The 25,736-nt window shown below is 37.4% G+C and overlaps 1 protein-coding gene across 4 annotated transcripts in view; it reads right to left on the bottom strand.

Moving 5' to 3' along the window:
- The window catches only part of SYT14 (synaptotagmin 14), a 202,936-nt gene that overhangs the window by 130,811 nt on the left and 46,389 nt on the right, over positions 1-25,736 (bottom strand). For 2 of the 4 annotated variants that reach the window (XM_086342296.1, XM_086342298.1), the window contains 2 exons: positions 12,853-13,017; positions 5,426-5,641 (listed from right to left, as the gene is read on the bottom strand). In XM_086342296.1, the coding sequence (XP_086198422.1) occupies positions 5,426-5,641; positions 12,853-13,017 (381 nt within the window). Of the gene's footprint in view, positions 1-3,506; positions 3,902-5,425; positions 5,642-9,792; positions 11,042-12,852; positions 13,018-25,736 lie in introns of those variants that run through there. The other 2 variants (XM_086342297.1, XM_086342299.1) reach the window with 2 other exon arrangements.

Genomic DNA, 25,736 nt, shown 5'->3' with positions numbered 1-25,736 from the left:
ATACAAATTAAACATGAAAAAAACTCTACTTCAAAAAAAAACTAACAGTTCAAGAAAAGCTTATCAGTTGCATTCTAGACATTTAAACCTATCTCACAATTTAAATTCCAATGTCAAAAACAGTAGATTTTAGAACTGGTTTGTGATCATGTTTTAAAAGAAAACTTGAACACCTTTTATTCAGTTTTTAACCATATCAACGAGAATCAAAATTGTCAATTTTTCCAATGGCAATTTCTCCACACCAGAAGATAGTCATGACTCTCAAAGAGGAAAACAATTTGGGTTTCTCCGGTCTTCAAAATGTTTATCAAATCCTGTAATTCTCACAGGCTTTTGAAATACATAGAAAGTAAGTAAAAAATAGTCCAATGAATGAAACATACCAAATGTCAGTAAGAAGCAAGACACATTCCTTTGGGGAGACTGTTTAAAAAAAAAAAAATTCCAGTCTGTATATGCAAATAAAGCAAAGAAATTCAGTCTTTTTTTTTTTTCTTCTTTAAAAGTCCATTTTTCCTAAAATATTCCACAGAATTGGAAGTGAAGGACTAAAAGGTGGGGAGCAGGGGAGAGAAGGAGCACACACCATTAACACAAAAAGTAAAATTGTACAAACTTAAGCAGTTTATGATAGACCAGGATCACCACTCTACTCTTACAGATACTTCCAGTATTGGCTATTTCATAGCTTCTCTACTGGAATTATTCAGAGTTGAGAAATGGGGTGATGGTTCTTTACCAGCCCTAATGAGGTAACAGTATGTCATGTAAAAATGCACATTAAAAAATATCTTCCCTTCTACTTTGTAATTCCCTTTAGTCACCTCAACCCACAGCAGTCAAGTCCAATCTTTATAAACATGCAGAATAGTATGCAGATAAAGGGTCAGATCAGTAACGAAAGCATAACCTATTCAGCTGATCTCTTTACTTGTATCCCAGGAAAATGAACAAATCCTACCAGAGAACGGTACTCACTGGTCCCCTTAGGTGATTGGGTGAAGTGAGCAGTGTTTCTCCTGAGTCAGCTATGTAGAGGTACAACCACCTGGTAGAAACCCAAATGGGTATCAGAAGCACTGCCCCCCCATTATGAATACATACCAGAGGAGGTTACTGTTCTGGGGTTGCCCTACAACTACCTCTTTTTCTTGATAAAGGGAGAAAAAGTAAGATGAAAATGCAGGTAGCAAATGAACACTCTTCCACTTACTATTTCCTAACCACCTTTAATCTCACTTAGGAGTCTATACTTCTCAAATGTACACTGAGAGTTACTGATCAACTTCTAATGGACAAAGGAGCTAGTCTGAACTCTCATCCCCAGTCTCTGGGCAGTGTGGCATTCAAAACTCTCCTGTGGCTGATGAAATACAACGTTCTACTGATTCTCCATTTTATTGGTTACTTACTCTTCTCTGTTTAAGTGACACCTTTAATTCTGTTAATGAAAGGAAATGACTTCCTTTTCTCTCCATACATTCTCTCTCATCAATTTAATTACTTCCCTTGGCTTCTATTTGCTAAGTATATATGATCTGGCAAACCTTCTCCCAAACGCATTCATGATTTTAAGATCCACAACCATTTCCAACTGCTTAAATATTCTGCCTTACCATATACATGAACCCACTTTTATCTCCCACCCTTCCCCCATCTTCCAAGTAAGAAACATCCCTCTCTGGATTTCTTATTTGTATTAGTGACCTCAGCATTTTCCTAGTCCCACTTGCTGGAAACTAGAATCATTTTTGACACTTCTTCCTTCATTCTAAAGTTCCAATGCATTTAGTTTCTAAATCCAGTAAACGGTGCCTCTATAAGATCTCTTCCATCCTCTTATACTCCTACTGCCATTATTATAATTCAGATTTTTACCATTTCCCACACAGATGACTCCAAAGACCTCCTTAATTGGTGACTTTTTCCTATAGTCTTCCAGTTGTAAACTACTCTTTTTTTTTTTTTTTAAACTTTACAATATTGTATTAGTTTTGCCAACTATCGAAATGAATCCGCCACAGGTATACCTGTGTTCCCCATCCTGAACCCTCCTCCCTCCTCCCTCCCCATACCCTCCCTCTGGGTCGTCCCAGTGCACCAGCCCCAAGCATCCAGTATCATGCATCGAACCTGGACATCCCTGGTCGTGGTTCCTTGGTGAAAAACTTTCAATGAGTTCTTGCTGGCTAACCACTGAAATCCAAACTTCTCAGAAAGCCACTCCAGGATTTAGACTTTATCTGTCTTTCCACTTTATTTTACACATATATAAACATATATATATAAACACATACACGCACCTATGTTAGAGTTAAGAGGAGCCTTTTCTCTGTTTCTGAAATAGTCCCTAGATTTCACTACTTTGTACTGTGGCATTTATGAACTTCCTTCTAAGATACTTCTACTTATTCTTTTCACCAACTTTCTACCCATTTTTCAAAGCTGAACCCTAACACCATTTTCACAGAAGCTCTCTCACACCTTCCCCAGTGGACAGTATTTCGCTCCCTTCCTTAAAACCTTTTAGCATTTTATGTGTATTTCTGCATCTTTAGCCTGTGGGCATGTTCAGAACTTACTATCACTTGAAATTGCTGTTCTCTAAAATCCAGACCTCTGAAATGTCCCTCTCTAATCAAGTCCTCCTGTTCTTCCCTTTACTCCACTGAGTCTTCTTTGGACTCACAGCAATCTCTGATTTTTCAATTAGCAATAATCTATGATACAAAAAACTATCTTCTTAGTCGATCGCTATCTTACATTATCACTCGGTCATCTCTCCATCCTAAACCCCAGTGCCAGCATTTTAACAATAAGGATATCCATCTCCACCTGGATATTCCATAGACCCCTGAAATACAGCATGATTGAAACCAAACTATCTCCTCCCACAAACTTACTTCTCTTATGCTTTCTAAACTAATTAAACAGTCTTTCCTTACACATAACATACAGCCATTCACCAGGATATACTGAGAAGTCCCTCAGTTTCTTCTTGAGAAGTCCCTCAATTAACATTGCTAATGAGGATCTCATGGCTGTTTATCTAATCTGTCCTTCTGTCTTCAGCAGTTCCTATCTCCAATTCATCTTCTGTTACAGTATTTAAACACTAGCCTAAAAGTGCCACACTAGCCAGTGTAAAAACTTTCTAGGGCTCTGTATTTCCTGGAAGACAACATCCAAAGTCCTGAGTGTGGCATTCAGCCCCATTACTGCACCTTCTCCAAGCACAGATCCTAGGTTAAAGACTTGGAAACACAGTGTCTTCTGCTTTTCTACAATCACTATTCTGTGTGATTGAGCAGTCCCCCTCAAGTCTAGCTCACCCACTCTGTGCAGATCCTCCAGCCCCACCTCCCAAAGTCTCAGTCACCTCTTCTGTATTTCTGCACAATGCTATTCTTGTATTAACAGACCTCTTACCACACAGCATTACACATGTACTCACAGGTCATCCTCCGCCAGTCTGGGGGCTCTTTAAAACAAGCTTGCTTTGATTAATCTTTTATATAATTTTTTATAAAATGTTTTTATTTACATCCACAGGATCTAGTATGGCACATAAAAAGCTTTCACCAAATGCTTATGAAGTAAGTAAATCTCATTTCAGAATGCCTAAAATCATGCTATCCTGGATGTTTTACCAAATGATTTAGGGTAGAAATGGTAGAAAGGTACAAGTCCTAAATACACAGGTGACGTGAAATGAGAGGTGATTCCAGAGGGAAGGGCAGGAACAGAAGGGCCACTGAGGTTATGCTTCTCTCTTTACCGCTTTCCCCAAACTGCTGAGCCACGGGAGAGTAACAGGACTAGTGGGAAGAAGCAATCAAACCAGCACAGAAGTGTAGGGTAAGAAGGATGAGTAGAGGAAAAAAGCCTGGAACTGAAGCTGCAAAAAAGAAAACGTCTAGAGTCACATATTACACACTCATAGCTTGCTTGTGGCTACTCACTCTCATCACCATCACTGTTTCACCAACCACAACTATGACCACCATTTACTGATCACTTACCAGTCAGGCATCAGACACTATGCTAAGAACACCACACATGGCATTTAAGGTCCATGACAACCCTATCAGCAAGTTATTATTCACACTGAGAGACAATGAAACAAGCCTACAAACCATTAGCTACACTGCTCAAGGGCTCACAGCCTGGTGAGTCACAGGGTCAGAATGCGCGCAAGGATCAGGCTTTAAGACCCCTTCTCTTTCTGTTCTACTATTCATGAGCCAGGGTTTACGTAAGTTGGGGACTGGCTTTGTCATTTTTGCATTATTTAGTTATCACTGTAAACACATATCTTATTTTCTCTAGTGTTAAGTAAGGTATTTTTGAGGGTAGAGTCCATGTCTAATATTTTTTATTTCTTCCCGAACACCTCATAATGAGCTTTCTATATTTATTTTCTTACTGTACCTATGTACTAGCAGAGATAAAAGGGAGGTATATATACCAATCTTTAGTTAGCATTAAGCCAAATACAAAAGTAAATGATTTAGCTCTTTTGACAACTGTATGTGCCAGGATAAGTCATCAAGAGTAACAGGTCCCAAAACACAAGCCACAGCTATAAAATTAAGGTTAGTTTGCGTCTGATGCACTAATAAAAGTGCTATTTAAAATACATTGCTCTTTTCTGCATATCTGGACATTTATATAATAATCACTAGGAGTAAACACACACTGTATCAAGTACATGAACAACTTACTTAAATGTGGAAGGAAAAATGCTGTAAGCAATAGCAAAGCTTTTTTATTTCTCTTTTAGAAAGATATAAAAATGTGTGAGAGTGGACTTGTATCTTCTATGTAGGTTGAGTTCAAATGTCAGTGTCCGCATGTGAGGCAAAAATCAATTAGAGACAAAATAATTCCTGAAAACTCCTTAAATTCCCCTAAAAACCTAGTACAGTACAGTACAGGTACTCCATAAATGTATCTCAGTTTTCCCTCTACATGGAACAGATCATCATTTCTTCTGCTAAGTGCTGCATGAAGTGTTTGGCTCACGCTAGGGGCCATACTGAATGAAAACACATTCATTTACACACTGCAGTCATAGTCAACACTGAGAGATATCAGTTCCTATAACAGGTATTTAGGAAATGATTCCATCTGAGACAAGAGCAGATTCCCATTTCCCATTTCATGACTGCTAGGCATATGTTCATTGTGAAAAGAGCACTAGAATTACCACTGTATTTCAATTATTGGTGTTTGGGTTTGGTGTGTTTTGGTTTCGGCTTGAGCTCAAAGATTTGAATTTGAATACATTACAGTCCCAGAAATGTGACTATTCACGCGATCTCTTATTTAGTGTGCAACCACAGGTGCCTAGAGTTGTAGAAACAAATAACTAAGTCCTACAGCATATCAGCTAAAAAATTGAATAATTAGCCTATCTTACCTTCATCTACTGATGCTTCACTACTGTATCCGTCATACTCTGCAGAAAGAGGACTGTATTTCTGTCTCGTTTCCCACGTATAGCTCTTTTGTCTAGACTCCACCAGTGGTAGTCTGGAGTTGTGTGTTCTGGATAAGGCCTCGTGGTATTTACCCAGTGCTTCATCTTCACTTTCAGACGATGAACCAGGCTCATCTTTGTCCAGGTAGGAATTATCTATTTGGAATGACAAGGACGGCAGATCAAAATTCAATGCTATAAAGTAATGGCAAATTTGCTACAGTCATATATATGTTATACACTTATATATGTGTCATATATATTCATATACACACAAATATACACACACACAATCTGAATTTTCAGCTTTAGAAAAATATTTTTCATTTAAGAAGCCCAAGCTTTGGGTTTTTATGTTTTACGAGAAAAAACTGACTTGCATATTTGAATTATATAAATAATGTTAGTCACAGGGATTTTCCAACCATGATACAGATAAACAGAATAATAGGGCTTGCCATCTTACACAATTTTTTTAAAGCATTAGTAGCACACAAAGAAGTTTAAGTATTGCCAATACATATGGATCTGACTGAAATTATTCATGTTACAAGAGACATTTTTGGTCATCATCTTAGCCAAAATTTTCATAGCTGATACTGCTTAGCGCTAGAAGCAGAACAAAGAGACAGACAGACATACACTATTGATTGAAATACAAATGATACAACTCTTCTAGATAGCAACCTGGCAATACATATCAAAGTTTCCAGTGTATATAGTCTTTGATTCATTTATAAGAATTAACCAATTCCATTTCTAAGAATTCAGCCTAAAAAAATAATTAACAGATGGGCAGTGATATGTATTTGAGACAATTTACTGAATTGTGTTTAACAGCCAAAGAAAACAAAAATGCAAGCTGAATGTCCAACGCTGGGCCTTGGTTAAGTAAATTATGATACATCTGTGCAATGGTACACTATGCAGTCATTAAAAATGAGGAACTTATGAGTGCTCACAGGGAAAGAATGCCTACCATATAATGTTAAGAGAAATAAAGTAGATGTTATAGTCTCATTTAAAAAAACAGATTAACACACATACACACATCTACGTGCAATGTATACACACATCCATGCAGTATAAGTTTATAGATACATACAAAAATATCTGGAAGCATATATACCAAACTTAACACATCATCTGTGAAAGGCAGACTTCCTAGGAAAACCTTACTTACATGTACCCAAATTTCAAATTACATTTCCAGAAGGTAAACTGGTAAATTAATTTTATATTCTTTTAAAAAGCACTGCTGCTGCTGCTGCTGCTGCTGCTGCTAAGTCGCTTCAGTCGTGTCCGACTCTGTGCAACCCCATAGACGGCAGCCACCAGGCTCCCCGTCTCTGGGATTCTCCAGGCAAGAACACTGGAGTGGGTTGCCATTTCCTTCTCCAATGCGTTAAAGTGAAAAGTGAAAGCGAACTCGCTCAGTCGTGCCTGACTCTTAGCGACCCCATGGACTGCATCCTACCAGGGTCCTCCATCCATGGGATTTTCCAGGCAAGAGTACTGGAGTGGGTATCATTTACTTAAAAGGTAAAGATTTTGAAACTGCATCATGTTGAGATTCATTTAGACAAGATGTAACCTTCTCAGAATTCTAAAACAACTCCAGAAGGATGAAGAGACCACAGCAGTCAGAAGTTATTAGTTCAGTCTAGACATTTCTCTCATTACACTCAGCTAAATCATCTGCACTACAGGAATCAAAGTTTAAAATTCAAGTGGAGAGACAAAGAACGAGAACAAGATATGGGATAGAAATTCAATATTCAGAGTTAGAAACATGGTAGCTTCAATGTCACTAGTCCAAGTCCCACTTTTTAATTCAGTAAAATAAAACTATCAAAGGGTAAAGCCATAACCAATGTTATATTCTGCACTGTCATACTTAGTCGCCAGCCACATGCAGTTATTTAAATTAAGTAGAAATAATAAAATCTAAAGTCTAGTTCTCCAGTGCTACTAGCCACATTCCAAGTGCTCAAGAGCTATGTGTGGACAGTGGTTAGGTATGGAGCAATACAGATACGTAGAACTCTTCCATCACTGCGGAAAGTTCTATTAGACAGGACTGAGATGATGGCAGATCTAGTCTAAATCTGGGCAGTCTGACTCCCAGGTTTTAGCACTGTGTGGATTCCAAGGCAGCAGGAGAGCTCTGAGGAGGGCAGCAAGAAATTTACCTGCTATATTACCTAAAGTAGCCCTGCATTTGGAAATGGAGAAGGAAACCCTTCTTCCTCTTATTATATCTTATAAGCTCTGTCAGAACCTAGGACTCAGGTATTAATACTAGCAATATTACAGTTCAGCTATATGAAGGGACAATCCATATGGGTCGAATGATTTTCAAAATGATTTTTAAATCATAATATGTTTCAGTTTGGAGGTGGTAGTTCAGTTACTAAGTCGTGTCTGACACTCGCAACCCTATGGACTGTAGCCCACCAAGCTCCTCTGTCCATGGGATTTTCAGTTTAGTACTCATTAAATTCTAGAATACTTAAGAGATATGTGATTCCTTTAGGTAGTAGCATGCTTCTTAATTAAAACAAATTAAAATTTTAAATTCTGCACTACTACTTGTGAAGTATTAATAGCATCCATTCTGTTATTTTATGAATAAGATAATATGTAAACTATTTCACTTAATTTTATTTCTTTTAATTTTTATTACTTCAGGTAATAAGGCTACCAAAATTAAATCAAGGCTACCAAAAAAAAAAAAAAAAAACCTCACTGAATCTGACATTTCAAACAACTGCTAGGAGAATAAACTTCAAAACAGATATATTTCCAAAAATTTACATTCCTTTTTAATTGGCTCATCCATCTTGGATCAGCCTCTATTATATCATTTAAAAATCATTCAGACAACTGATAAATAGCAGATTCCTATTACACATAAAGTCATGTAGCAGAATTGAAACAGTCTTCTGCATTTCTAGTGCTACTCAGTTTTTTGTTATGTTATGAGAATGTAAACATACACAAAAATTCCATATGTATCTTTTATAAATAAAAGCCAGTGTACTTCTGGTGTTGTGATCAGATCAACAGTAAATGAGAATGACTAAGGCATAATCACGGCTCAGATGGTAAATAATCTGCCTGCAATGTGGGAGACCTGGGTTCAATCTCTGATTGAGAAGATCCCCTGGAGAAGGGAACGGATACCCACTCCAGTATTCTGACCTGGAGAATCCCAAGGACAGAGGAGCCTGGGGGGCTACAGTCCATGGGGTCGCAGAGTTGGACATGACTGAGCCACTTGCACTTCACTTCAAGGGATAACCAGGAGTGATAACTGGCAACATGAAGGAAACCAAGTAACTGTCAGCAAATTGTTTTGAAAACTGTCACAAATACTGTGGATGAAAACTGTGACTGCTTAGTTGGAATCTTAATTGTACATAGAGAACTTATGAATAAAAATAGATTGTTCATGTATATGCATTGGAAACACAGAAGTCACACAAAACTCTCAAAGTATGGCTAAATGAAAAGACATTCTGAAGCATGTATTTCAATAAAATAAAAATCCATTGCTCTCAAGGAAAACATAAAACATTTAGTAGATTCTTACCAGGAAAGATGTGAAGAGCAACAATGTATAAAGGGTTAAGGGTAGGTTACAAAAACACAAAATTTTTAAATTCAACTATAGCACACCAAATAAACTCCAATTAAAGTATGCACAGTACTTAAGAAAACCATAGAGTTCTGGGTTGTACAATAAATGGGCATTAAGTAAAATGAGAAGGCAATGGCACCCTACTCCAGTACTCTTGCTTGGAAAATCCCATGGACGGAAGAGCCTGGTAGGCTGCAGTCCACGGGGTCGCTGAGGGTCGGACACGACTGAGTGACTTCACTTTCACTTTTCACTTTCATGCACTGGAGAAGGAAATGGCAACCCACTCCAGTGTTCTTGCCTGGAGAATCCTGGGGACGGGGGAGCCTGGTGGGCTGCCATCTATGGGGTCACACAGAGTCGGACATGACTGAAGTGACTTAGCAGCAGCCAGCAGCAAGTAAAATGAAGGTCCTTAAAACTGTCCAAATAATGCAGGGACCAGGGGCAATACTTAAATCAGAGGAATACAACGAACATGCTTTTGAAAGGACTGTAAGAAAAAACTGCATGACTTTAAAAATGCCTCTCAGTAAGAGGACTCAAGAAAGCCTTAGCAAAACAGATGTACAGAGAACAATTAAAGAAGTTGGATGATATTTTTCCTAATGTGAAAAAATTAAAAGAACATTTTATCACTCAAACTCACATTAGGAGACCTCACCTTTTTCTGGTATTATCTTAAAATATTTTTCATCTTTACTCTTTGCTGTTTCTTTTTTGGCAGAAATGGCTTCATTTTTCTTTGTTTTTATATCTGCTTTCCCTTTGTAGTATTTTGTTGGATTTATTTGCTCTTTGATTTTTCCTTGACACTGCTCTTTAGAATCAGTTGATGCTGCTGGATACAAGTCTTCCTTCTTAATGGATTTCTGTATCATATGTCTACTGCTTTCCAGAATATCTTTTGGAGAACATTCATTTCCTGAATAGTTATGCCCTTTGTATCCTTTACTTTTAATATGAGTTTCAGCTTTCTTTAAGTAATTTTCTTTCATTTCTTGATATCTTACCTCCTTTAAGTCATGTTTACCATCACTGGAAATTTCTAATCCATTTTTTCTACACCTGTCGGTACTTTGAAGTTCTTGCCAGGGAGACCCAGCACTTGCATTCTGCCTGCTAACTGATACCCTACCATCACTCACATGGCCTTTCAAAGAAGAATCACCTTTCAAAGCATTATCTGTTTCTTGATATTGTGATGGCATCTGCTGCCTATTATTAATATGTTTAACTCCTCCTCCTTCACTCATTCTTTGGTCTTGCTTTTGTGAAACTGAAGTATTATAGCTATTTATTCGATCTGCTTGGTTCTCTAAATTGAATGGTGCTTTCTGACAATTAGTGTTTTGGGAGACTTCTGATATTGTGGTGCTTTCTTGTTTAGAAGTATCTGCAGCTTCTGGGGCTGCAGAGCTTTCCTCTTCTGGGCGAAAGCCATTTATCATGCTTGTTACCTGTTCAGCAACTGAGTCAGTGAACGCATAGCTGACTTCTCCTACAGCAGTGGTCAAATCTTCCACAGCATTACTGATCGTGTCCACCAGAGAGGATACTGAAGGCAGATTCTGCTGAAAACTTTTGAAAAATGCCATTTTCTAATTCCTTGTTCCTAAAAGCTACAATCATGGAATTTTCTCTTCTCAAAATATTAAGCACTCTGGAATTTCAATTTAACATTTACTTAAATGGTGCTATTCATTAGCTCAATATCAGTATTTCACATTATGCCTTTTAATCTTTCTGTAAATGCTTATGTAATGGAAGAAATATGTTGAAGTAAAAGATGCTTCAAAAAAAATCAAACCACTTGGTTTAAACGTAACCAGATTTTTTCCCACTCCACAGCTGGCATGACAGCAGCAAGACAGTATTTTTCCCTCAAATACTATTGGGTTTTTATTCTATACCTGCAAGAAGAAGTATAAAAAGGATTTTTATTATGTACTTTTTAGTTAACTTATTAATAGTCTATGTATGGGAACTGCCCTATATTATTAACAAAGAACAAAGTACCAATACCATTTCAAAATAAAAAATGTATTAAGGATTCCCCCAATACATATATTACCCCAAATATGTATTTGTTTATATATCTAAACAATTTTGCAGAAGTTAGAATAGGGACGAGCAGAGAGAGAACATTTGCTGAGTGGCTATTACATGTAAGGAATTGTGATTTACAAATTTTTTTCTTATTTGATCTTAAAATAACTCTAGAAGGTAAATATTATTATTCTTATTTAATAAGTGAGTAAAGAAACAGCCTCAGAAAAATTAATAAGGTCCCCCAACCTTTCCAATAGATCCTCAAGGTCAAAACTCTTTCTACAATGAGAGTAAGAGGATAGTTAACTTTTCACTTTCATTCACTCAAATGAGCTCCTGGGTTTTCCCGAGGCCACGGAACAGATTGAATGCAGGAGAAGATATGAGAATCCAGTTGTTTCTTCTGTGCCAGTCATTAGAGAGATTTGCAATGTAAAACAATGCCACTCTTCTCATCAAATGTATTTTTTGGTTTTAGAAAATATACAGTTTTAAAAATTAATACATTTTAGATTAACAAGTAATAGACTTACTGTTGGGTTTTTAAAAATAAATTGAAAAAGTATTTTAAATTTTTCTTAGGTTTTAACTTCTAATTTACATATCATTGAGCTATAACTCACATAAACAAAAACTCTTTGGGGTCCTCAATAATTTTTAAGAGTGTGAAGGGATAAGACCAAAGAAAAACTAGAAATGCCAAAACGGAGAATTACTGGAGGCTACTAAAAGAGGTTTCTTTAACCAGTTTATTCTATGCAAATGATGGAAAACAGAAAAAAACAGGTGAAGTATGAGAAACATTAATCAAACCAAACCACATAAAATACTACAGTTTCCTTAATGTAAAATCTGCATGATGTAATTCAACAATAAGATTTTTATAAACAATGAGGCTATCACTTTTTAAGTTACCAGATACAAGACAAAAGCATCTCTTCAACATTTGTACATGGACAAGAAATGTAAGGCTTCTCTTGTATTTTTCCTTAAAATTCTAAATTAATGTCTCACTTTTACAATTTTCAACTTCTTTTTGTTATTATTTACATAAGCCAGTCTTTGGAAACAGCAAATAAAGAACTCTATAATAACTTTAAAAAAAGAGAAGTTTTTCATAAGAAAAAGAACAATATCACAGCCCTCATCTTTCCTATTATCTGGAAACACTAAGCAATATATCTGTGTTGCCAAGGAGGAAAGAGGAACACTAAGTTTCATAATCAGATTTTACATACTAAATTACTAGAGAAAACCACCTTCTCTAAACAACATAATTATCCATTGCTGAGAATTCAACAGCAGATTAAAGGATGAATACTCTCAAAAGCTTTCTAGGGACATGGGAAAAAAGCTCTCTAGAAAACTATTTGGACAATGGATTTAAACATAGAAAGTAATAAGATATGTCCTTCTTCTTAAAGTATATAAAAATGTCATTCTATGATGATATACAATTCATTTTTATGCAATATAGTAGCAATTCATGGGCAATAAAAAGATAGCTGAACATAATTTATGTAATAGATCTTTTACTCTCACAGAATAATGTCTAAAGGTTAGTTTACTGTATGTCAGAATCAAGCTTTTTAATGTATATCGTATTTTTAAAGTAAAGTAATAAACAGTAGATAGAAGGACTAAACAAGAGAAGCAGCGATATGATACTTACAAATTTTATCTTGTGAATTCTTCCTTGCACTGTATCCTGAACCAAGATCTGGAAACCCGCCAACATTTTCAAAACAGAACTTCTTATTAATATAGAGAAAAAGGAGCAGCATCAAGATAATAAACACCCCAACAGCAGACAAAAATCCAACTGCCTCTGGAGATACTGGAGGGAAAAAAAGTCACAGCTGTAAGCATTTATTCTTCTTCAAGTTACAAATAAGAAGGAAACCCCTATACATTGTGTTAAGATTGCTGCCTTATTTGAATTTTAGTTGTAAATTTTCATAGTTCACAACAGTTCAGTTTGTGAGAAAAATAAACTGCAAAGTTTAATGAGTTGTTCAATTTATGCAAAAGTATATTAAAATTTATTTAAGAGTATATTAACAGTTTCCCTGTAAATTATGTGGGAACAGTCTTAAAAAGAAATGAGTCTATAAAAGAGGCAGTCACCATATTATTTAGTCCACTGACGAGTATTAAAAAAATTTTAAAACAAAATTTAGAAAAACTTATTTCCCAAGCACTCAAATTTATGAGAACATATACTATTGTTATTATCTCTAAAAGCTTCAATGGTCTTTTTGTGTTAAACCAACTCTGGACTTTTTAACTTGGCATTGAAAACTCCAGCCTCTTTTCAACACTACTCTCCAATCAGATGATTCCATTTACCACATGCCGTGTTTTTGTCTGCCTCCTCCCCTTGCCAGGAGTGACTGAGTATCCTCTCTATACCAAATCCCACTCATTCATTCAACCAACAAATACTCTGGGGCAGCAGCCATACACCGAGCATATCACACATGCATTTCCTATCTTCCTTGAACAGGCTGGTGAAGGCAGTCACAACGCAGTGCAACCAAGGTTATGTAACCCAGTGCTGAAGGATCAAGTAAGCTTTTCTACAAGTTACGGCTCCTGTAATTGTAAGAATTAGCCAAAAAAGTGAAAGCGAACGTCGCTCAGTCGTGTCCGACTCTTCGCGACCCCATGGACTACACAGTCCATGGAGTTCTCCAGGTCAGAATACTGGAGTGGGTAGCTGTTCTCTTCTCCAGGGAGCTTCCCAACCCAAGGATCAAACCCAGGTCTCCCGCATTGCGGGCGGATTCTTTACCGTCTGAGCCACCAGGGAAGCCCAAGAATTAGCCAAGTGAACACGATTTCATACAGAAGAAACAGCATGTGAAAACAAGAGACAGGGTATCACTGTGCATTCCAGAAACTCCATGAATACATGAGAATCATGAATACAAGAGAATACATGAAACCATCCAGGGAGATTTGGTAGAGTGAGGACAAAACCTTCTCCAGCTTCTCCAATCCTTAGTCATCTCTTTCTTTTCAACTTCTGCATTATCTCTCTCTGGGACTAGTCATTTGGAATTAAACAGAACTAAACTTTTGTAATCTCAGTGCCTGACTCAAGCATTAGTAGACAATGAATCAAAAGCCTCAAATACCACCCTACTCTTTCCTCCTCCACTGCTCAAGCAGCGACTAAAACGTCATCTCCTCCAAAATTCCTTTTTTAATCTGAAGAACCAGGACAATCGGCATCTAACTCATTTGTTAAAACTGAAGTCACCCACCAGTCCATGATGAGTGCTTTACTCTCCTAGCTTCTCAGCATCTGTGAAAGCTAGCATCCCAGGTGCAGGACTGATACGACATTATGGTCTGTTCAAAGCTGGGTCAACAGCACTGCAGCAGAGGACAGAGCAGAGAATGATATTGCAAGGAGGCGTGATGAGTGTGAGGCAGAAGGTGGCAGGGATGGTGGAAGTGCTCTGAATAGCAGCCTGGTGCGGAGGAACAGATCCTGCTACCAGAACCAAGACGTTACGCCTAGACATTAGCCCTTTCTGTCTCATTCTCAGGCTGGAGAATAGTCAGGAAAGAGAACATAGTTTAATAAAGGAATCTAAGGTATATGACATAAAACAGTGATAACATCAAGCCTGACGGTTAAGGTAAAAAAAAAAAAAAAAAAAAAACAGGTAAAAAGACTATCATCATCTGATCTAAAAGCTAGGAAGATCGCAGCAGGACACACTCTGGTATGAAGACACAAAATTCTCAGTGTGACCATATTCAGTATTACATTGTAAACAGCACATATGGATAGGCGCTCCCCTTTCAGCTCAGGCCCAAAGCACACTAAAATGTGATGCCGTAAGTGAACACACAGCGTTAGCTATAATAATAAGCAGCTTAAAATCTCCCATCCCGTACGGCTGAGTCCCTTCACTGTTCACCTGAAACTGTCAGTACACTGTTAATCAGCTATACCCCAATACAAAATGTTTTTGGTGTTAAAAATAAGTAAGTAAAATTTTTTAAAAAATCTCCTATCTCTTAGAAGACTAAATGAAGGAGGAAACACAACTCACCTCACTTATGAAAGCTAGTTATTGCTAATAAAAACAATATAGCATATATTACATGCTATATTGTTTGGATGCAATCTCAAAAGCGACAGAATGATCTCTGTTCGTTTCCAAGGCAACCCATTCAATATCACAGTAATCCATGTCTATGCCCCAACCAGTAACGCTGAACAAGCTGAAGTTGAACGGTTCTATGAAGACCTACAAGACCTTTTAAAACTAACACCCAAAAAAGATGTCTTTTTCATTACAGGGGACTGGAATGTAAAAGTAGGAAGTCAGGAAACACCTGGAGTAACAGGCATATTTGGCCTTGGAATATGGAATGAAGCAGGGCAAAGACTAATAGAGTTTTGCCAAGAAAATGCACTGGTCATAACAAACACCCTCTTCCAACAACACAGGAGAAGACTCTATACATGGACATCACCAGATGGTCAACACCGAAATCAGACTGATTATATTCTTTGCAGCCAAAGATGGAGAAGCTCTATACAGTCAGCAAAAACAAGACCAGGAGCTGACTATGGCTCTCACCATAGTCTGAGCTCCTTATTGCCAAATTCAGACTTAAATTGAAGAAAGTAGGGAAAACCACTAGACCATTCAGGTATGACCTAAATCAAATCCCTTAGGATTATACAGTGGAAGTGAGAAATAGATTTAAGGCACTAGATCTGATAGATAGAGTGCCTGATGAACTATGGAATGAGGTTCGTGACATTGTACAGGAGACAGGGATCAAGACCATCCCCATGGAAAAGAAATGCAAAAAAGCAAAATGGACGTCTGGGGAGGTCTTACAAATAGCTGTGAAAAGAAGAGAAGCAAAAAGCAAAGGAGAAAAGGAAAGATATAAGCATCTGAATGCAGAGTTCCAAAGAATAGCAAGAAGAGATAAGAAAGCCTTCTTCAGCGATCAATGCAAAGAAATAGAGGAAAACAACAGAATGGGAAAGACTAGGGATCTCTTCAAGAAAATCAGAGATATCAAAGGAACATTTCATGCAAAGATGAGCTCGATAAAGGACAGAAATGGTACGGACCTAACAGAAGCAGAAGATATTAAGAAGAGATGGCAAGAATACATAGAAGAACTGTACAAAAAAGATCTTCATGACCCAGATAATCACGATGGTGTGATCACTGACTTAGAGCCAGATATCCTGGAATGTGAAGTCAAGTGGGCCTTAGAAAGCATCACTACAAACAAAGCTAGTGGAGGTGATGGAATTCCAGTTGGGCCATTCCAAATCCTGAAAGATGATGCTGTGAAAGTGCTGCACTCAGTATGCCAGCAAATTTGGAAAACTCAGCAGTGGCCACAGGACTGGAAAAGGTCAGTTTTCATTCCAATCCCAAAGAAAGGCAATGCCAAAGAATGCTCAAACTACCGCACAATTGCACTCATCTCACACGCTAGTAAAGTAATGCTCAAAATTCTCCAAGCCAGGCTTCCGCAATATGTAAACCATGAACTTCCTGATGTTCAAGCTGGTTTTAGAAAAGGCAGAGGAACCGGAGATCAAATTGCCAACATCCGCTGGATCATGGAAAAAGCAAGAGACTTTCAGAAAAACATCTATTTCTGCTTTATTGGCTATGCCAAAGCCTTTGACTGTGTGGATCACAATAAACTGTGGAAAATTCTGAAAGAGATGGGAATACCAGACCACCTGACCTGCCTCTTGAGAAATCTGTATCCAGGTCAGGAAGCAACAGTTAGAACTGGACATGGAACAACAGACTGGTTCCAAATAGGAAAAGGAGCTCGTCAAGGCTGTATATTATCACCCTGCTTGTTTAACTTATATGCAGAGTACATCATGAGAAACGTTGGACTGGAAGAAACACAAGCTGGAATCAAGATTGTCGGGAGAAATATCAATAACCTCAGATATGCAGATGACACCACCCATATGGCAGAAAGTGAAGAGGAACTAAAAAGCCTCTTGATGAAAGTGAAAGTGGAGAGTGAAAAAGTTGGCTTAAAGCTCAACATTCAGAAAACGAAGATCATGGCATCCAGTCCCATCACTTCATAGGAAATAGATGGGGAAACAGTGGAAACAGTGTCAGACTTTATTTTTCTGGGCTCCAAAATCACTACAGATGATGACTGCAGCCATGAAATTAAAAGACACTTACTGCTTGCAAGGAAAGTTATGACCAACCTAGATAGCATATTCAAAAGCAGAGACATTATTTTGCCAACAAAGGTCCGTCTAGTCAAGGCTATGGTTTTTCCTGTGGTCATGTATGGATGTGAGAGTTGGACTGTGAAGAAGGCTGAGCGCTGAAGAATTGATGCTTTTGAACTGTGGTGTTGGAGAAGACTCTTGAGAGTCCCTTGGACTGCAAGGAGATCCAACCAGTCCATTCTGAAGGAGATCAGCCCTGGGATTTCTTTGGAGGGAATGATGCTAAAGCTGAAACTCCAGTACTTTGGCCACCTCATGCGAAGAGTTGACTCATTGGAAAAGACTCTGATGCTGGGAGGGATTGGGGGCAAGAGGAGAAGGGGACGACAGAGGATGAGATGGCTGGATGGCATCACTGACTCGATGGACGTGAGTCTGAGTGAACTCCGGGAGTTGGTGATGGACAGGGAGGCCTGGCGTGCTGCGATTCATGGGGTTGCAAAGAGTCGGACACTACTGAGTGACTGATGTGATCTGATGTGCTATTCTCTTTCAAGTACTTTATATTTATTAACTCTTTTAATCGTCACAATTTTCCTCTCATTTACCCCCACTATAAATTGAGATATGGAGCTATTATACCATGTGCCCAGCTAGAAAGTAGAAGAATCAGGATTCAAGCCCTGTCTGGCTCCAGAGTCTGTGTTTTTAACTACTGCTCATATTTCTCCTGTGTTCTTTGTCTTCCCTTCCTGCCTTTCCTACACCTTTCCTCAATCCTTATTTCTGTGTTCCTCTTTCATTTCCCTCCTCCCTTCCCACTTATAAATTTAAGCCAGGGAGAAAGGCCAAGTATAAACAAGTATAATACAGCAAGCACGACAAAAGAAGTACTGAATATACTGCTGCTGCTGCTGCTGCTGCTGCTTCTAAGTCACTTCAGTCGTGTCCGTACTGGAACACAAAGAAGGAATACTACCTGGCAAAGTTACAAATCCTTCAGAAAGGAGATCACACTTGGGTAGGGTATGAAAGATTAATAGGAACTCTATTAAAGAGTAAAGGGCAGATGAAAGAGCGTGATCGAAGACCAGGAACAGTGCGCATGGCGTCCCGTCGGCACTAATGGGCAACAGTCATGGCTGTCTTATCTACCTTTGTCTCCTCTAAGTACTTAGCACAATGCTACCAGTTGACATTATACAAACATTTGTAAATGCATGAATGAAGGTGTGTTCAGGAAAGATCAAAAGTATGCCAGAACAGTTACTGAAAATGAAAGCAAGGTTCAAACTGTCAAAGAACCCTGAATACCATCCTACAGACTTTGTACTTGTAGAACTATATTCCCTAAAACAATCAGAAAAATGGCAAACAGCAGGGAGTGAATGGTGGCAAAGTATGAGGACTAAACGGTAGCAGCGACGGCAGAGAAGAGGGGTGAGTCTGTTCAGAGAAAATTGGTAACAATCCAGTCAATTAATGGAGAGAATGAGGATAAAGAGAAGTAGAAGGTAATTCTAAAGTTTCTAGCTTGAGCGAATGGGTGAATGGTGCTGTGCTGAGCTTAATCACTCAGTTGTATCCGACTCTTTGCAACCCCACAGACTGTAGCCCGCCAGGCTCCTCTGTCTATGGGATTCTCCAGGCAGGAATACTGGAGTGGGTTGCCATGCCCTCTTCCAGGGGATCTTCGCAACCCAGGGATCAAACCCAGGTCTCCCACATTACAGGCGGATTATTTACCATCTGAGACACTAGAGAAGCCCAAGAATACTGGAGTGAGTATCCTATCCCTTCTCCAGGGGATCTTCCCAACCCAGGAACCAAACCAGGCTCTCCTGCATTGCAGGTTGATTCTTTACCATCTGAGCTACCTGGGAAGCCTAGGTGAATGGTAACACCACTTAAAAAAATGAAAAAATACGAACGTAAAGACATGTGGTTTAGAGCATGGGAGCCGAGAAATCAGTGGAAGAAGAGAGGCGGGTAGCAAGTTTAGGTTTTGACATGTTACTTTAGCATGTCTGCAGACTACTGCAGGGTGGATGTCCGGTAAAGAGAGAAATATGACAGTGCTCTGATGAAGGTCAGGTTCGTTATAAAGAGTTGGGAGTTCTCCTTTTGCTCATCTGTTGCATGCGAAAGACATCACTGACTAAATACAAAGCTCACTGGCAAATGACAGGTACTATGCTTTAATGGAAAATCTCCTACTTCACAAATTTTCAGATCAATACAAACCATTAATTTGAACAAAATGAAAACAGAATCTTTCCTCACTAACAAATGGTGAAAGGTGCCTTATACTTACAAGGCAGATTTTCCAGGCAAGAGTACTGGAGTGGGGTGCCATTGCCTTCTCCAATATACTATATAACTCCCTTTTAATCCATTGCTTGGCTATACGCCCATTCTCTACATTCATGGAAAAACATTTTGTATTTAAAATTTTAAAATAGTAATACAATTGTAGAAAAGAAATAACATTTTCTGACAGAAAATATTAAAAAGCTTCAGACTTGTACTTTTTCACCCTTATGTCAGGATTGAGATAATATTTAATTATTATTTGATAATCCCACTTGTCCATAAAACTGAGATGGAACAATACACTGAAATCACCCTGAAGATATGAATATGATACACTATCAAAAAAGTTAAATAAAATTACATGAACTCAAACCTCACTAATGCAAAATATATTTTTTACTATCTGATGGAATTTATTCCTAAATTCTTATACTATGAATCTGCTTAAAAAGCCACAGAAATATTTCTAAGATTATGATTAATTTATCTATAGATACATCTACTCTCTCCAAACATTCTAGGTCATTTGCTACAGGCAAGTAAATGCTATTTTAAATGTATATTACCTTTTAATGGAGAACCTTCAAAGTCTCTAACAGCACACAGTTAATTAAAGTTAATAAGTTAATATTATACATTTAAAGAACTAAATTTGCTGAATCAAATTTAATTAAACTATAAAACCAAGACCAAACAATAACAAAATTAATAATATCAAACATTTAAGGAGTGCTTAATATTTGCTGGGGGCTGCTTTAGAAAATGCATTAAAGCATTATCAAACTGAATTCTCACTACAACCTCATTTTTCAGGTATGGGAACTGAGGCTCAGTAAGAATAAGGAGAATTTTCAAGATCTTAAAATTATTATTCAGTGAGATGAAATCTTGATATGAATACTGGCACACTGATTCCTGCTCCCAAAATGTTAAACACTAATCCTTACTGCTTTCTATTTGCCAGGCACTATTATAAACTTTCATTTTAAATGTAATGCTCAAAACGATTTTGTGATAATAAATACTACATATTATCTTAGGCTTTAGATTAGAGAACTGAAGCTTGGAGAGTGATAAGTTTGTCTAAAGTCACAAATCTAGGAAATGATAGAACCTGGATTTGAACCCAGATACTTTGACTCCAGAGTCCACGGTCTTAAAACACCAAGTAACACTACAGCTTCCTTAAATGCCAACCTGAAATATAAAAATAAGGGAAAGCCATGTGATCAAATAACATAGCTTAATACATACATTATGAAAAAACATTTCATGGATTAGCTTTGTATATATGTTAAAATATAGGAACTGATTTCAGCTTTATCAAATATACAAATTATAAAGCTGGAATCATAGCATTTTTTATTCAAGATACTTTTGAAAGCTAATAAGATAAAAATTTAAAAACAAAGTATTCTATAGAATAATAAGCCTGACAGGTATTAGATATGCTCAATAAAAATATAAGGAAGGTATCTGTGAGCTATATGATTCGCTATATGAAGTATCTAAAGACTACACTGAAAAAAAAAAAAAAAATAAAGACTACACTGCAAAGTCAAAAAGGGAACAAGGTATAGCATCTCACCAGAAAATACAAAAAGTTTAGCTTGTCCAAGATTAATAATTATTTATGCTATGTATGTAGAATTGGCTTTGCAGTTATCTATACTATATATTTACAAAAGAATATATATATATATATTTACAAAAGGTAAACTAAAAAAATACCACTTTCTGCCAAAAATACAAAGATGTACTGAAATATAATTATAAGGGAGATATTTATTTATTAAACTAACACTTTCAATATAAATTTATTTCTATAATAATATTCTTTTCTAATCTATATCAAAATATATTAACTTTTAGTCACAAAATAAATATTATAAAGCTATTTTGTCCATTATATTTCAAATACATACAAAATAAACAAGTACTTATGATTCCTATATAGTAATTCTTTTAAAAATAAGAATAAAGAGAAACAACTTACAGTTTTCATCATAAGGTCTTTATTGCTGATTTGTGCTGCCGGGCAAGAAATACTAGTCCTCTAACACTGTCATGGAGTCTTAAATAATTCATTTAATAGATGCAATTCTATCTCTTGAACAAAATGTGAACTATATAAGAAGTCGACTTTCACTTTAAAAAGAATATTGCTCCCTATTTAATAATCCCTGAATGTTTTCCCAGACTTTAATCAGAAAAACCCCTCCATTGATTTTTCTCTGGTTTGGATAAAAAACAGATCACCTATCAGAGATCCAAGAAACAAGGTAGAAAGATAAAAGATTAATTTGATGTTTTGCTTAAATTTCCTTCTGTAACATCTGAGTTACTCCCACAAATAAAAACTTCTGTGAAGTTTTTATATTATAATACAAATGATGAAAAACTGAAAGAATGACATATAAATCAAAGAAAGGAATAATATATATCTATAATTCTAGATGTTATTAAAAAATAATCACTAAAAAACATTCACTCACACGTAACACAGTTGGCTGCTGAGTAATTTAAAGGGACGACGGGGGGAAGGCACTGACGTGATAGCACGGGACACTGACAAAGATCTCAGAAACAAAACCCCCTCTGGGAGACAGTCACCTGACCAGGCTGATACGACAGAGGCCACCCAACTTGCTTCAGGGGGCAAACCATCAACACATTAAATCTGTATTTCCTCTAAGCAACACGTAGTAAATTGGAATTTCGTTCAAATCCCGAAACAGCAAAAAGATACTAATTTTTTTTAAAAAACTGAAAAAAGAAAGCAAACACTTATGAAGCATGGAACACCACATACATAATATATTTAAACTTTACACTTAATACTTAGGCTTGATAATAATGTACTTACTACACTTAGGATAATATATTTAAAGCAAATACTTGTTAATAATAAACCAAGCTCTATGTCTGAAAGAGATTTTTCTTCAAGGGCAGTCTTGACTGAGGCTTCAAAATTATAATTCCAATGAAGTTTAGACTACGAGAAACTTTTTTCCTGGTAAATCACCCAACATCAAAGCATACACATTCTTTTAAACAACAAAGAAGAATTACCTGCTTCAAATGTTTTCTCTATTCAGTGTGTATGAATTCCTCCAAAATTATCTGAATCTCAAATGGTATGGACAACAGATAAAGTCACTTCTTCCCCTTTTACTTTTTCAATGATTATTTGCCCTTCCTTTTCAGTAAGATCTTCATTGATAAGACTCTGAAACTTCAACACAATGCCAACTGCAGGAGAATCCTTCTAGTTAAAGCCAAACTCAGGTCAAATAGTTTTAGATATGCTTATTCCAAAATCACTGCAGATGGTGACGGCAGCCATGAAATTAAAAGACGCTTACTCCTTGGAAGGAAAGTTATGACCGACCTAGATAGTATATTCAAAAGCAGAGACATTATTTTGCCAACAAAGGTCCGTCTAGTCAAGGCTATGGTTTTTCCTGTGGTCATGTATGGATGTGAGAGTTGGACTGTGAAGAAGGCTGAGCACCGAAGAATTGATGCTTTTGAACTGTGGTGTTGGAGAAGACTCTTGAGAGTCCCCTGGACTCCAAGGAGATCCAACCAGTCCATTCTGAAGGAGATCAGCCCTGGGATTTCTTTGGAGGGAATGATGCTGAAGCTGAAACTCCAGTACTTTGGCCACCTCATGCGAAGAGTTGACTCATTGGAAAAGACTCTGATGCTGGGAGGGATTGGGGGCAAGAGGAGAAGGGGACGACAGAGGATGAGATGGCTGGATGGTATCACTGACTCGATGGACGTGAGTCTCAGTGAACTCCGGGAGTTGGTGATGGACAGGGAGGCCTGGCATGCTGCGATTCATGGGGTCGCAAAGAGTCAGACACGACTGAGCGACTGATCTGATCTGATCTGATGCTTATTTCAGACTTTAATTCTAAACCATTGAATTCTGATAAATACAAACCAGTTTCTTTCACATCTAAGAACTTCCTCCTATATTTTAATATTATGTCAACTAGTTCTCTTTAAATTTTTTCATGTTATTATATTTTTTTCCAACTTTACTGAGGCACAGTTGACAACTGAAAACTGTAAATATTTAAGGTACAACTATGAATATTCACCACAAACAAGCTAATTGATACATCCATCACCTCAGTCATCATCTTTTGTGGGTATTTGTGGTGAGAACACATTATGATCTCTTGCCAGGGACACAACCCAGTATCAATAATTTCAGTCACACTGCTATGCGTTCAATCTCCAGAACGATGCATCTTGCGTAAATGAACCCTGTGTTGGAGCAGAATGAAACAGGCAGCAGGTTCAGTTTTGGTCCTTCGAGGCTGTGAATCCAACCTTCAGATCATTAAAGTAGGGACTAATTTCGGTCAAAAATGCTTTCAGAATAAGGAGTGGTTCTGGAAGTTAACCAAGTCACCCATAACAAGATTGGCATTAATTACATAGCTTAAGAAAGAATCTATCAGTCAAAAAGGGAAAAGATGAGCAATGGAATGATGAAACTAAGAGGAATAAAGCTTGGCGGTGCACCATGACACACCTTTCAGTAGTGTCCATTTCAGTGGGAGATTTAGGGAGATATTATATAATTTAACCAATAGGTAAACTTTTTTATATTTTAAATTAACAATAACAAAAAAAAGAAAATTTTTGCAATTAAAAAAGTAAAATTCAAAACAATGAAGCTTTAATACTTTTAGCAGATAGCTTTGTGGACCCATAGGGGATAAACGTTCTCTTTTCTGTCAGTGTACATGCATGAGAAGTACCAAATGCACCTTAATTTATTCAATAGATACTAAGCAACAGGAATGAGAGCCCGAACAAGACAGATGTGGCTCCTGACCCCAGAGACTTAACAGTGTAAGCGCTACAAGGCACCTGACCTTGACTTGGGAGATAGAGACTTCCTGGAGGAAATGACTTCTAAACTGAAATATGAAGATATAAAGATTCTAAAATAAGAAAGAAGAGAGATGAAGCAAAGAGAAAAAAAGAGTATTTATGGTTTAAAAAAGAACTCACAGAAAAGACAGAAATACATTTTAAGAGAATAAAATAAAATGTACAAAGTGTCTAGCGATAAAGCTGGATAGAGAGCAAGGCCAGAATCATGACTATAAAGACCGCTGAGGACTCTGGGTTCTGTCCTGAAATCACTGGGGCCTCCGAGTGGCTTTGCAGGGGTGCAGTTAGTGAAGATCCACCTGCCAACGCAGGAGATACAACAGACGTGGGCTCAATCCCTGGGTCAGGAAGACCTTCTGGAGAAGAAAAACGGCAACTCATCCCAGGATTCTTGACTAGAAAATTCCGTGGACAGAAGAGTCCGGCAGGCTTCAGTCCATGGGGTCGCGAAGAATCAGACATTACTGAGTACCACGTGGTAAGTTCACTCTGGTATAGAAATAAGGATGCGCATGGACTAGTAAAACACATTTTGTAATTTCAGCAATCCAAGCTAAAAACCAGTGATAACCCGACATACTAGATGGCCCAGCTAACAGACTAGAAGAAAGAGGTACTTGCTGGAGCCCACCTTTTAGGCTGTCTCAAATATCTAAACTAGTAAATGCAGCAGCACATATGTAAGGTCCTATATTAATTTTTTAAAATACTTTTCCTCTACCTGCTCCATTAATGCTCCTATTTCCAATGATAGGAACTTCCAATCCATGGCATGATATCACAATCTTCTAGCAAAATACAAACTACTTAAGGATTTTGTGAACACATATACAAGCTAGCAAGCCACTCACACGCTTTGACAAGTGATCTTTCTTCTATGACGATCCCATTGATATTCAGGTAAATGAAATATAGTCTGCGGGTTAAAATGCCAAATGCTATTATTTTTTTAAGGAGAACCATGGCAGTGACACAAGAAAAGATTAGTACAGGTTATCAAAATACCAACTTTTAATTATCTAGAAAAACATGTGACACTAAACAATTGTCTTTATGTCTCACTGAAATATTTCAGGATGGGTTGTTGACTTCTTTCTGTTAAAGAATGACTAGTT

Source organism: Bos grunniens, chromosome 16 (assembly GCF_055505025.1).
Source record: "Bos grunniens cultivar Pamir isolate PY7600 chromosome 16, Bosgru_T2T1.0, whole genome shotgun sequence".
NCBI lineage: Eukaryota > Metazoa > Chordata > Mammalia > Artiodactyla > Bovidae > Bos > Bos grunniens.
This window is presented reverse-complemented; position numbering and strand designations above follow the sequence as displayed.